General features: G+C 44.2%; 1 protein-coding gene across 1 annotated transcript in view; it reads right to left on the minus strand.

The window, feature by feature from the left end:
* ANO2 (anoctamin 2) overlaps positions 1 to 13460 on the minus strand; it is a gene marked incomplete at its 5' end in the record, with an annotated part of 265818 nt that extends 252358 nt beyond the window's left edge. Inside the window, 3 exons of the mRNA XM_084617062.1 lie at positions 1181 to 1579; positions 5043 to 5227; positions 13379 to 13460. Coding sequence (XP_084473188.1) covers positions 1181 to 1579; positions 5043 to 5227; positions 13379 to 13460 — 666 coding nt within the window. The remainder of the gene's footprint in view (positions 1 to 1180; positions 1580 to 5042; positions 5228 to 13378) is intronic.
* Positions 13461 to 13854: the final 394 nt, after the last annotated feature.

The raw sequence follows: 13854 nt of genomic DNA on the forward strand, positions 1-13854 counted from the left end.
TCCTGAGGTCCCTTCCAACCCTGATATTCTATGATTAAGTACCACAATCAGAGCCCCCCTCCGATTAAATGGCAAAGTAATTAGTTTAGTAAAATTTCACTACAAGTTTCTGGTCAATAACACTTTAAATATAAACAGTGATCAAATAAATCAGCTCCAATCAACACAATGCTAGAAAAAGCATAACCAGCCTCTTTTCCATATTTTGAGCATGTGCATCTTCTGAAAGATATTTAACAAGCCTCTCCTTGGCTGGTCAGTGGGATGTGAACCAAGGATCTTTAGTACAAAGCACAGAGCTAAAAGATAAACTCCATTAGCTTGCGCAGAAGTAGTCTGTTATCTTGGTGTGGACTAGCCACTAGACATGGACACAGTATATACTTTACCTCTAGTGAATCTGTGACACATTTCTAACAATGAAAGAAGAGGGGTCAGAGGGCAATTTCCATGGGTTAATTAGAAGTCAAAATGCAACACAGGGCCTGATTTTCCTCATTTACACCAGCGTAAGGGTAGGTCTACACAGAGTTGGGTGGTATGAGTCCCAGTTCAGGTAGACATACTTGGCACAACTCGGGCTCGCTGCCCTAGTACCTACCTAGGGAGTCAGGCAGGAATGCACTCAGGCAGCTAGCCAGTTGCCGCCCACGCTGCCACGGCCACGCTGCTACTTTTAGCATGCTAGCTCGGGCTGGCTAGGAATCACACCTCTCAGCTGTTGTGTAGACATACCCCCGCACCCCCAGTCAGGAGCAACCTCAGTGGAGTCACACTGGTTTGAAGCCAATGAAAGGATGTCTATTCAGTGGGCTTCAGAACAGGCCTTACGGAAGAGGACAATCAGGCCTATAATCTGCATTTGAAGAGAGGGCTGTCCTTTATTTTCATCTCCAGTAAGTATAATGTTTCTATAACATGAACAATTAGCTTATGTTCCTATAGACTTGAAACCTTTGCCTGCACTAAATCATAAAGGTTTGTGCTGCACTGTGCTTTTGGTAATGACATTTGATGGGGAAAAACAAACAAACAAACAAACAAAAAAACAGAATCCAAGCTGTTCAGTGTCTTGAGCTGTTAATTAGCATTTCTTCTCCCCACATACTCATTTTCAGTACTGAAACAAGACAACCCTTTGCTGATGGGAAGCCCAGTGCCATGCTCCTGGTCCTCTTACCTCAATGTCTTTTTCTATCTCCAGTCCAGCTTCCACCAGGTTGCGCTCATACTCCTCCCTCTGCTCCCGTTTCTCCTCCTCTAGGGCATCCACTGGGCTCATCTCGATCATCTGAGCCTCTGGCTGCACATGTTGCTGCTGGGGTGCATTCTGCCCCTGGTTTTGCTGTTGCTCAGAGTGGCTTTTCCCCATCTCCCCATTAGAAATAATGGCCAAGGGGGAAGGTCTGTGCAAGGGACCTAGGGAGCCAATGCCTCGCTGGTGCTGAGAGGCACGTTTTCGGTAGTGATAGGCTAAGACGTAGTCCACTTTCCTCTTGCTGTCCCTGAAATGCATCCCACCTGGGGATGTCCCACCACTGGCCCCCACTTGGGTCCCATCCAGGTAATTGTTAATTTTCTGAAAGAGAAATAGACAAGTCTCAGGGAGACAAACCCATACGCAGCAGGGCTCAGGGCCTCACTCTTGTACAGGTACGTGAAAGCCTTAGCTAAGTAAATGATGGGAATTAACTGTAGATATGGGAAAGGAGAAATATTGAAGCAAGAGCTCAGATTCAGTAACGTAGAGCATCTCCTCTGTCTGCAAACCAAGAATTGTGACAAAAACCAGCAACTTCCAATCTGCCATTATTTCCAAAAGGCAACAGAAACCTATATACTTACCTCCTTGTCACACACACATACTGAGAAAACATACTGACACTGTACCTTAAGATTTTGTACTCACACCTTACACTCATATGTATCAGTATTTAAGAGATGAATGCAATAGGAAAGTAGGGGTCAAATTATGGATTGGGGGCATGTTGTGGAGCAAGACTGTGCTCAGGAGGAACATGGGGCAATTTGCACTATGCATGGACGAAGGGCAGGAATCAGAGGTCTGAGCTGGGACATGGAGTTCAGCTCTTTATAGTGCCAGGAGCAGCAGGACTGGACGGGTCTGGGCAGAGGGGATATGGGAGACAATAGGGGAGTGAAGGTTAGAGAGAATACCAACTCTCACATAGACTGCTATAAACGGTGAATAATATCAATATTGACATACATTAGAATTAACTTTGAGATGAGATTGGTAGACTGTATGACCCACCAACATACACCATAAAAAGAAAGGAAATACAAAGTTAAACCATTCAACACTCTATCTACTACGTCAGTTTCTTTTCTCCACCTCAGCGACCTCCTTTCCAGAGCTCACATATCTCCACCCTACACATGAACAGCAGCCATGTAGCCTCAGCTCTGACCACAGCCAAATTACATCAATGTGGATTCCAATTCTGTAATTTCTACATTAAAATCTAATCCCAAATTTAGAACAGTTACTCACAACATAGGTCACCTATTCACATAAATTTTCCTAAGATGTCTAGAAAACCATCTCTCACTGCCACCATTTGCAATCTAACTTCATGCCCGGCTTACATACACGCCAATACAGAACTAGGTACAATGTAGTTTATGAAAGTTATGCCAATGCTAATGGAAATACATGATCTTATAAGCAAATAATGTGGCCAGATTTAAATGTACCTGTTAGTTGTTTGGGATTGGGGTCAAGATATGTGGGTTGTGGAGGGAAGTATTTGAGAGTGGGAAGAGGAACTGATGAGTGTAGTATAGATAGGGCGTTGAATGATTTAACTTTGTATTTCCTTTCTTTTTATGACAGGTTTCAGAGTAGCAGCCGTGTTAGTCTGTATTCGCAAAAAGAACAGGAATACTTGTGGCACCTTAGAGACTAACCAATTTATTTGAGCATAAGCTTTCGTGAGCTACAGCCCACTTCATCGGATGCATTCAGTGGAAATGCATCCGATGAAGCGAGCTGTAGCTCACGAAAGCTTATGCTCAAATAAATTGGTTAGTCTCTAAGGTGCCACAAGTACTCCTGTTCTTTTTATGGTGTGTGTTGGTGGTTCACCCAGTCTAGCATTCTCTTCTCAAAGTTAGACAGTATAAACAGGGTACTGAATGAATTAACTACTCCTTTCTATTTTTTTTAAGGTCTTAGTAGGTTCTGCCATCTAGCAACCTTAACTCAAAGTTAAAGAAGTTTTTGTATGGGACTTTCCCAGGTTTTTAATGTGCATCAACACTGATAGTTATTCATATGGACAACTATGCAGGTTGATATGAATTTTATCCTGACATCTCCCATGTTCACCTCTCCCACAGCTAAGCTTTGCCTCCTGGCTTCACACAGAACTGCTATCAACCTCCATATCATTTTATAGATCCCTGGTCCCCCTGCATACAACCCCTCCATGCACAGATCAGACTATACATATGCTACACATACACAATGTACATATACTCTTTACACCTAGATTTACACACAAATTAAAAACACTTTGGAGACAGAATTTTATAACATGTTCCCATTCCATGGTCTGAGTCCTTCTCACACTGTACTCACGGGCAGTCCCTGCAGACTCTCTGGATCCATCCCTGCCACAATGAAAACACCAAACCTCAGATTCCCAGCCTCCCTTCCAGAGAACTTCACACAATACACTCCACAGGTAATGATGTCACCATCCCCTGGTTGCTGGCAATCCAGGGAAATCCATTCACTGGCTGTAGAGAAGATAATCTTCAAGTATTATCCCCCTCTTCCTCTTTATACATGGGTGTGTGTGGAAATGAGAGATGCACACAGAGGCCAGAAGGCAAGGGAATGAGGAAGGGTTGGGTAGATGAGTTGCTGAGGGTGTTTTCCTGTTTATCATCTGTAGGTACCCAGGTGCCTCATCCCAGCAACTGCCGCCTGAGAGGTCACCATAGCAACATTAAAGGGATGCTGCTGCTGTACCTACACAGAGCATGGGACTGAGCAGATTGCAGAGACACCTCTCTTTCTCTCTCTCTCTCTCTCTCTGTGGCTCATACAAGACATAAAGATTTTGCCACATCAGTGTATTAAGACCAAGCCCTAAAGTCAGTGGCAAAATTCTCACAGCTTTCAATGACAACATGATCCAGTTCTTAGTTTGCAGAGCTTTCCTGAACATGTAGGCGTTTTTGCAATCGAAGAATTTGTTAGAAATGAAAACAAAATAAATAAGCCGATAAAACTGCTAGCAACAAGATTCAATTTGCAAAATATAAACAAAAAGAACTTTAAATGGCTATATATTCTGCCCACAACCTCTCTCATTCTGCCCATTCTCTCCCTCTCTCATAGTAGAAATCAGTGTCTTGTAGGTGCAACATGCTGTTTTACTTAGAAAACTGACTAAAAATGGTGTACTGGGTTCCATGTTTCTTAATGATTTCAGAACAATGGCACACAGTTTATAAGGTAAAATCTATCAGGGGATATGGTGGTGAGGGTTCTAACTACAAGGCCTGCAAATGTATCCTAGGCTCTACAAGTCAAGAGGGATTCTTTCCTTCTCCCATGTAATAAAGGTTCTGCATCCAAGACTACAGCTGTACAACTCCACTGTCTTCAGATTCTGCCCTAAGTGACACCTGTGCATATGACCGTCAACAGGTTTGCACAGGTTTAACTGATTGGAAATCAACAAACAACTCTGTTGATGGTGCACGAGAGGGAACAGAATCCAGCTCCCTCTGTCTGAGCTGTGATGGCTCTGCCAGGCCAACAGGAGTAAAAATGTAATACAGTGGATGAAGACAGTACCTGTAACTCGGAATAGACAGAGGAAGCAGATCTGTTGAGTAAAGTAGTGGCATTTTTGGCCTAGTTACTTTTCACAGTAAAGCCACATTGTAAGTAATATACAGAAAAAACATTTGATGTTCCCCCTCTCTCTCTCCCCATCACCCCACCCCCACCTTTATCAAGAGCACTAGAGGAATAAGTCAAGGATTATAATAATCCTACTTACAGAGTTGTTGTGAGTCTCCATGCGGCCAGATGGCTCAAAAGCCCCATTGATTCTGCCAAAATGCACAGAAGGCCGGGTCTGAGGAACTGTGAGGTATTTGTTGTTGTAAGTTGAAGAAGAGCTCCCAATGGATTCTGCTCTTTGCTCTCCATTTTGGGTAGGATGTGATGGCGTTAAAGGAATGTCTGAGGGTCAAAGACAAAACTATCAGCAGTGCATACCTCTGCTTTTTGTGCAGCCATGTCTCTAAATGACTGAGTCAGTGCGGGTCATAGGGATTTTCTGTCAGCGTGCATAGAACTTGAGTGTGTGGAGATGAGCATAAAAAAAGACCACATATACCCACAAAATGAAATGCCAGATTTGTGTGTGAACTGCTGAATAAACAAACATTTTTCAATTTGCATACCTCAGCTGCACTGAAACCAAATATATATGATAAAAACATTTTTTGTCCTTGTTTCTGTGTTCAGAAATATTTAAATCTATTAGTTGAAGCACAGAACTAGACTTTAGGAGGTCTAAGTTCTGCTCCAAACTCTGTAAACAATTAATGGCCCCAGCTTTGGCAACTGCATGTAATTTCTCTGTGCTTCAGTTTCCCCCATCTGCAAAATGGGGATAGTTATTAACCTCAGAAGGTTCTTGAGATTAAATGCATTAATGTTAGTGAAATGCTTTCACATCCTCAGATGGAAGGTGATTCAAAGTATTAAACTTAGGGAAAACTACCATAATGGAATACAAAGACTGCATACCTGAACACTCCAAAAAGTCAAGAAATACAAAAGCCAGGGTTGAAAGTACAACATTTACTTTGGCTTTTCCATGCAACAGAGAAGGGCCAAATCTGAATCTAACGTCTCCTGAAATTCAAAATTAAAGTTTTGAGGTTTCTGATCACTGGATCCAATCCTGCTCCTCCTAGTTTGGTTCCAGCTTTTATCCTGGCCTAAAAGGACTGATACTTCAGGTCCAGTTTGATGCAGCCAAAATCTAGTGAGGATGAAGATGCAGAAATCTAAGACTAATGGCTGATCTCCCAAAACTTCCACATTTTGTACTGAAATCTCATGAGAGGTTCCGGCATTGTTAAATCCCAAACCTAAGTTGAACAGGGCCTTTAAACCAAGCCATTAACCCTAGCCTAAGTTTAACAATCTGGGATTTGGACATCCCGACTGTGAGCCATCTCTTGTATTGACATAGTTTCTAACGACAGACAAACAAGCCAACAACAATATAACACACTTTCCCCCTATAATCTCAGATAAATGTGTGTATGTTGTATAGAGCTATGTACAACTATGAGTGTATAGCACAAAAAGAGTATTTAGTTATAAATAGGGAAAACACAAAGTAAATCACACTCCAGTGACAGTACAGAAAAATAGAGTAATGGCGAAGTATTTTGAGGGTTCCAGACCATGTAATCCACATTGAGTGTCCTGTCCCCCTCTAATAGTGTCTGGGCCACAGATGAAAGTTGATCCCCTCAGCTCAAATCACCGTATGGGCCACCACACATAAAACAATACCCCTGGGTGGGTCATTGGGAGAAGCAGTTGAACCTGGGACCTCTGGTTCTTAAAGCATGAGCCTCTACCACTTGAAATAAGACCAAGATACATTAGCCAAGACAGTAGCAGGTTCATCACCTTATGTGGCTCAGTCACCACTAGAGGGCAACAAAGCATCACAGTGAGTGGACATGGGTTACACCTCTCCCTGGGGGGAAAGATGAGAGGAGCAACTGCCATCTTGAAGCCACACTGGAGAAGCCAAAGGGGAGCCTCTCTCACAACCCCAGGGAGTCACTGCATCTACGGTAGGTTCTTGTGCCCTATTCTAGGAAGCATCAATGTATTGCAGCACTCTCCCTTCAATAGAGGAATGAGAAAGTGCAACAGCATGGCTGGCACTTCCAAGCTCAGGAGGGCATGCAATGGAATGGCTCTCAGGAGTGACTTTTCCCCACTGAAAAGCTCTGGCAGAAGAGTTGTCCTTCTCTTCCCTACCCTCCCATGTAGGAAAGTGCAGGAATCCCATAATAGTTTTCATCTTCCCCTTGTGGAGATCACTGGTGGTGAGAGTAGCTCCCCTTTTTCCTTTGTATCTGTGTCCTGAAAGCAGCTCCTTCTGCTTGCTGCAGGGACAGGATGGTGGTGGAATCATCTACACCTGCCACCTGCAAGGTGGGAGGGTCCCAGAGCTCGGGGTGCAGCCCAAGCCCAAATATGTACACTGCAATTAAACAGCCCCACAGCCCAAGCCTGCAAACCCAAGTCCGCTGGTATAGGCCAGCAGAGGGTTTTTAACTGCAGCGTAGACATAAGGGTCAAGTAGTAGCCTCTTAGGGTGAGTAGCAAGCATCTGCAGTAGCTCTATAGACACAGAAATGGAGACAGAATTTGCCATTGCCTCTCTTGTATGTCCTCTCCAAGGGCTGGCTTTGCCCACCTGTGACTATAAAGTAAAAGGGCAACTAGTAAAGTGCCCAAAATGGAAGGGTTTAAAAAGAAAAGATCTTGACTAATCTTCCCGAGTAAAAGAAAGCATCAAATGGACATCAGCAGAACTTAAATGACATAATAATTCTGACCCACCAGCTTTCCTTGGGCACTTGAAGACTTGCACTTGGTTTCCTTTAATGAAGGACATAATGAGGCCATGAGGGAAATTTCAGGGAAAATAATTAATAACTGGAAGCTTCAGTTCCAGAGGCCGCATATGGTATTTCTCTAATAGTCTCAATGTAAGCCTTGGACACCTCACAAGACCATAACACAGGCAATTATAAGCCTTAAGCTTTTGGATTCTTTTAGCTGAGTCTGGGTTAAACACTGCAGAACATTTTCAATAACTATAAACCAAGTTCACTTTCACCATGCTCACACTCTTTATGGGGTAGACCATGAACCCTTGGCTCACAACGGTGAGCGGTAGAGGTGGTTGGGAATTTTCAGTAAAAATGATTTTTTGTTTTGTAAATGGAAAATGCAGTTACTGCAAAAATCAAAATGATCTCAGAAAACTGATTGTGACCAGAAAAAAAATTGATTTTCTGTCAGGAAAATCTAAACAAAACGTTTCATTTAGGATTGGTTCAACTCAGATCAAAACACTTCAATGTGTTCAGCTGAACCCAAAAGCTTTCTTTTGAATCAGTATGACATTAAATTGCATCTGCCTATGGTTGTGCAGTGCCTCTGTGGAGGTGTAGTTCAATGCCTCCTGCCCCATTCTGTCCTATGGGCCTTGAGGTCATCTAGCCCTGAGTATTCACTTTCTGCAAACGTTCTAGAGGAAGAGATTACTGGCAGGAATGATCGTAGCAGAACATTTTAGTTGTGTGGATGTCCAAAAGTGAATTCTAAATTCAAACTAGAAACCTGATTCTCAGAGCATATCTGAGAACAGAGCATATCCAGGAACAGAAATACAGCATGTGATCTAGATGTCTAATGAAACTAGATCAAATTTAAAATACTTGCAAAGAGTTGCTGACAAACACACTAGAAATCAGGATTCACTGAGGGTATGGGCACACTGCAATTAAAAACCCCCTGTTGGCCTGTGCCAGCTGATGTGGCCTCACAGGGCGCAGGCTGTGGGACCGTTTAGCTGTGATGTAGACTTCTGGGCTTGGGCTGTAACCTTGAGTAGCCAGCACCTGCAATAGCTCCAAGGACACACCATAGCCTGAATGAGGAGCATTCCACCCACCCACTTTGGAATCCACCTGCACAAAGCTCATTTATTCAGGCATTGTGCAGGGAGGATAATTTGGTCCCAAATGTATAATGCACCATCTGTATATGGGTCTAGGTGTGCAATGAACTTTGAAAATACTTGGCAGAAGCATAATACATGAAAAACCTGCCCATACTGGTAAAAATGGAAGGACTGCATGCATGATGAAGGACCAAGCTTGCAACAGTATCCTTAACTAGGCAAATTATTTGCATTAAATTTTGAACAACAACTGATCCTTACATCAACCATATGGGATCCTTGCAGTTTGGCTGGCCTGCATGAAACCACTAGCAAAGGAGTCAATTAACACCTTGTGAATTGTGCTGTATTTAGCACACAGAGGAACCAGTTTGTTCCCATTGATTTCCATCTATTCCTCTTTTTCTAGCAACATTCACAACCTTGGCCTAAATCTGGTTGAAGGCACCACCTCATGAGGTGTAGCTGAGTATCCAGAGCAGACTACATGAGCACATTAGAAGCATCTCCCATTCAGACGTGTTAGTTGGTAAAACAGTTATCCATTGCCATGTTCCAAATAGATATGAGAATGGAGTTAGTTAGGTGGATTTGCAGTCACACCTGCTTATGTTACAGATATCCATGTTGCAACTATATGTCATATATGTGTGCTTTTTGTTCCCAATCCTGGTAAACACTTACACAAGTGCTGATCTTTACTCATGCAAGTAAGCCTATTGATTTAAATGGGACTACACATAGATGTAAAGTTCAGTACTTGTGCAAGTTCTTTTCTTGGAGCCTTTTTTGTACCAACCAGGCAAGGTACTAACAAGCTTCATCTGCTTCAAGGCAGTGGATTAGCAGAGCACACTTTCTTACTTCAGAAATCTCTGTAGCACTGATTGCAAGCAGATAAGTCTCACGCATATGGATCCAGGTCGTAAAAGCAATTGGAGGCTCACCTAGTCTTTGGAGAAAGGGTGCAGGTGGGTTCAGAGGCAGAAGATCCATCCTCATCACCAAAATGTTGTATCAACCAGGCAAGGTACTAAATACAAGCTTCAACAGGACTTTATTTTCAAAGTGGAAACCTCTTTACCAAGCTGCTGCTGCACCCCCTCTGTAGCATTCTCCCAGCCTCTCAACTCATTCCCCCTCCTTCCTGATTCCTGTCCTTTCAGACTCCCAACAGCCAGTGCTCCCAATTCTAATAATTACAAACAACATCTAAACACCACACCTTTCTTTAAGTCACCGCTTTTAACCATTAGACTGTTCTTTTCAAAACACTATTTATTATTTAACATTGTGGTAGAAAAACCTCAGGCACAAGGGAATACACTTTAATGAAACATCAATTTGTTGTATTCGGAAGTAGCAGGGCTCAAGGGGAAATACTTAAGTAAAATTAAACAAAATAATGGACTTCCTATTTTAAAACAATGCTGTTCTAGAGTAACAGGTCCAGCGTACTTCCTAAAAAGTAGTTAGATTAGATCAGCGTTTCAAATCATCTATTTTGAGAGCCACACAAAAGGAAGGTAAGAGGGGAATTTGAGCATTAAAATTCAGAAATCCTTTCCCTTTTCCTAAAGATATAATTACCAAATTCAGTGTAAAATGATTCTTGCTATGAATTATAGTTCTTTTATGATTCTGCTTTGAAGATTGAGAAGCTACACTGGACAAAGTACATGAAAATGTGTCTTAGGGATTTGTCCTGCATTGACCCCATGGAGATGATCTTGATGATTGAAGAGGTCTTGTCTGTCACTAGTTTTTCTGATTCCTAAAAGGTGCTAGTGGGAGTGTATATTAAGCACAAAATACTCTCTCCTATAACTCCACTGTGTTTGGGGGAGTTCCACACCAGATATAATTTTGGCACATTACGCATTTTTGTCCCCCACCCTTGTGATGATAACATTTCAGGAGGCTTGGAATAGGCAGATCACCTACACAATGAGAAGTAGTTTGTTCATGAGTCTATGGTCTCTTGTGTAAACACAGTGAACATTCCTTGAATATGCAAGAGTTGTTGGCATAAGAGACCGTAAAGATTCTCATAAATCCATATTGGTCTAGAGCAGATGTACATAGGCCTGTGGCTTGGGAGCTGCGAGCAGCTCATTTCCAACTGTGCTGCAGTTTTGCTCACTTAAGAAAGGCAGCCAAGGCGGAGCACGGCTCTTCACTGGCAGTGCCTGGATTGGACAGACCAACCAACCCAGCACTGGTTGAAGCCCCCAGGGGCTGCAGCTGTTCTCCTCCGATAGGCTCTCAGGCACAAGTACTCCCCTGTCACTGAGAGCAATGAGCACAGCAAGAATGGACCTGACTGGGTGGAGATGCTCACCCCGCTCTGGCAAACAACAGAGATGCATGCAGGATGGAGAGGCAATTGAAGGATGATGAGGAGGGAAGACTAGGAGAGTACAGATTTGGAAGAGCACCGGAGAGTAGAGAGCATGTAGTATTTTCTGTATCGGGAACAGTGCTGTCCAGGAAGCTGGGGCCTTCACATACTTGGGTGCAGATGGGAGTTTGGCAGTAAGACTATTTCAGCTTTATAGGTTATTACAATGTCCTTGTGGAATTTTTGCTGGTGTTTAGAATAGGATTTGTGTGTGCCTCATAGAAAATACCAGAGTTCATTTTCTAGTTGTGGGGCAGTATCTGTTGCAGAGTATGCTTGCCTCTGGCAGGTTCTATTGGCCTAGAATGGCTGGATATTTCCAGTATGATTGAGTACTTTTATATTAAAATCTCTTTAAAGCTAAAATTTAGACAGTCGCATTTGACATTCAAGTGTTTCCAAAGAGGACACACACACCTTCTTCTCTCTTGTATTTTTATATTTTTCTACATCAGCCAAACTTGTCCCTCCTACTTTAAATGCTGGCCATATAGTATGCCTGACAAGCACATGAAGAGGGTGTGTGCATGGGGGAGATTGTCAGTTTGCTTGTGTAGGGGAAATGGGAGTGGTATCTGTCTTGTACATTGGACTTCATCCACTTCAGTGGGTTATGAGCAGGACTTAAATTCAGCCAGAGCTGTCCAGAGTGGAGCTCAGGTAAATATTTTCAACCCCCCTAGAGTTTTTATATCATTTGCGGGGAATCTGGTACATGCTCATAACCAGGGCTTAAATTCGCATAGAGTATCTACTGCATTTACACAGAAACTAGTTGAAAAAATTAAGAACACTGAGTTAAGTCAGAGTCTAGTTTCAGTTGTGTACTGCACACCATGCATCATGGGGTCTGCTGAAAAGGGCCAGAATCATGATCAGTACATGCACTCCCTTTTTGGGGAAGCTGGTCCCTTGCCCCCCCTCTTCTGCCAAAGGCTCCGCCCCCACGCCACCCTTCCACCGCACGCTCTCACTGGCCAGCTCACCAGTGCAGCCCCAAGCCCCGGCCAGCCTGCCAGCACCCAGAACAGTCCAGGGGAGCCCTGAGCCCAGGCCGCCCAGAGGAGCTCTGAGCCCTGCCACAGCCCTGGAGCCAGGGCTGCAGCAGGAAGCATTAGCAGAGGTTTCGGGAGGCTTAGCCTCCCCCAGCCTTCATTACCTGCAGCCCATGGTCAGAACAGAATTTGGGAGGTACATAGTGTGCTTCCCATATCTGAGATTAGAGACCATCCCAGTGCATGCACATGATCTTTGTTGACATAATAGATCACTGATCTGAGGACCTTTTAAAGGGAGTGTGCCAAGCATAACTGTGCCTCAGTGGGTCACAACTGAGGATGCCAAATTCAGGATGAACTGCTGAGAAATAGGGCAGATACACCCTAAGACTGGTGACTAATCCCGCATAGGATATACCAAACCAGCAACAAAAGCAAACTTTTGTTTCACCACACTGGCTAACAAGAAAACATAAAGACAGTTTTCTCAGGCATTCCAGTTCTTATAGAACCACCAAAGACACTGGATTCAGAGATGAGTGGTTTTTTACAACCAGTCTCATCAAATAATAGAATCTTTTGATCCCAAAGGACCAGCCGCACACCCTGGTGAATGTATAACTTTGATTTTACCCAAAAATCATACTGATGCCAATCCTTTAGTACAGGGGCGAGCAAACTTTTTGGCCTGAGGGCCACATCAGGTTTCCGAAATTGTATGGAGGGCCAGTTAGGGGAAGCTGTGCCTCCCCAAACAGCCAGGCGTGGCCCGCCCCCCACCCCCTATCCGACTTCCCCTGTTCCCTGACTGCCCCCCCAGGACCCCTGCCCCATCCACCCCTCCCTGTCCCCTGACCGCCCCTGGATCCCCGCCTCTGACTGCCCCCGCTGCCCCAGCCAAACACCCCTCTCCTTCCTGACTGCCCCCCTTGCACCCCTGCCCCCATTCAACCCCCCTATTCCCTGCCTTCTGAATGCCCAGCCCCCTATCCACACCCCCACCCCCTGACCACCACCCCCAAACTCCCCTGCCCTCTATCCAACCCCTGCCCCCTTACAGCACTGCCTGGAGCACTGGCAGCTGGTGGCTTTACAACCATGCCACCCAGGGCGCCAGGACAGGCAGCCGCACCACCCGGCTGGAGCCAGCCATGCACAGTTCCCCCCCTCTAGAAGATTGAAAACTCAACCTTCGTGCTTACAGGAATTCCTTTGCTGGCAAGGTGTGTTCACTAACTGCAGTCCCTCTGTGCTATGAACATCTACACAGACACTCTCCCACATGCTCGCTTGTAGAGACTAGACTTGGACTCTATTTTAAAGAGATACCAAACAAATCCAAAGTGTCTAAGAGTGAGAGTTTCCCTGCTCTCCCCTGCATCTTTGTGGGTTCAGTCATAAGGCTGTTCTGCCTTGAAAAAAACAGTAACCCAATCTTTCCTCAGTACCTGAGTCACCACAGACTGCTTCCTCAAAGAATTAGCATGGAGACATTCATGTTCCAACAACATAGCCTCCCCAGTAGGCTGACCAAACACAGCCACTTGGTTATCATAGGGCTTTTTAAATTCCCTGACAATTTTCATTCCATCTGAAGCCTTCTTAAAGCTACCCACACTGGATCTTTCCAAAGCAAGGTCAATGGATCTATATACCTCAGAAAGACTCTGGCAGTTCG

This window comes from Lepidochelys olivacea (genome assembly GCF_965140295.1).
Source record: "Lepidochelys olivacea isolate rLepOli2 genome assembly, chromosome: 1".
In the NCBI taxonomy this organism is placed as follows: Eukaryota; Metazoa; Chordata; order Testudines; family Cheloniidae; genus Lepidochelys; species Lepidochelys olivacea.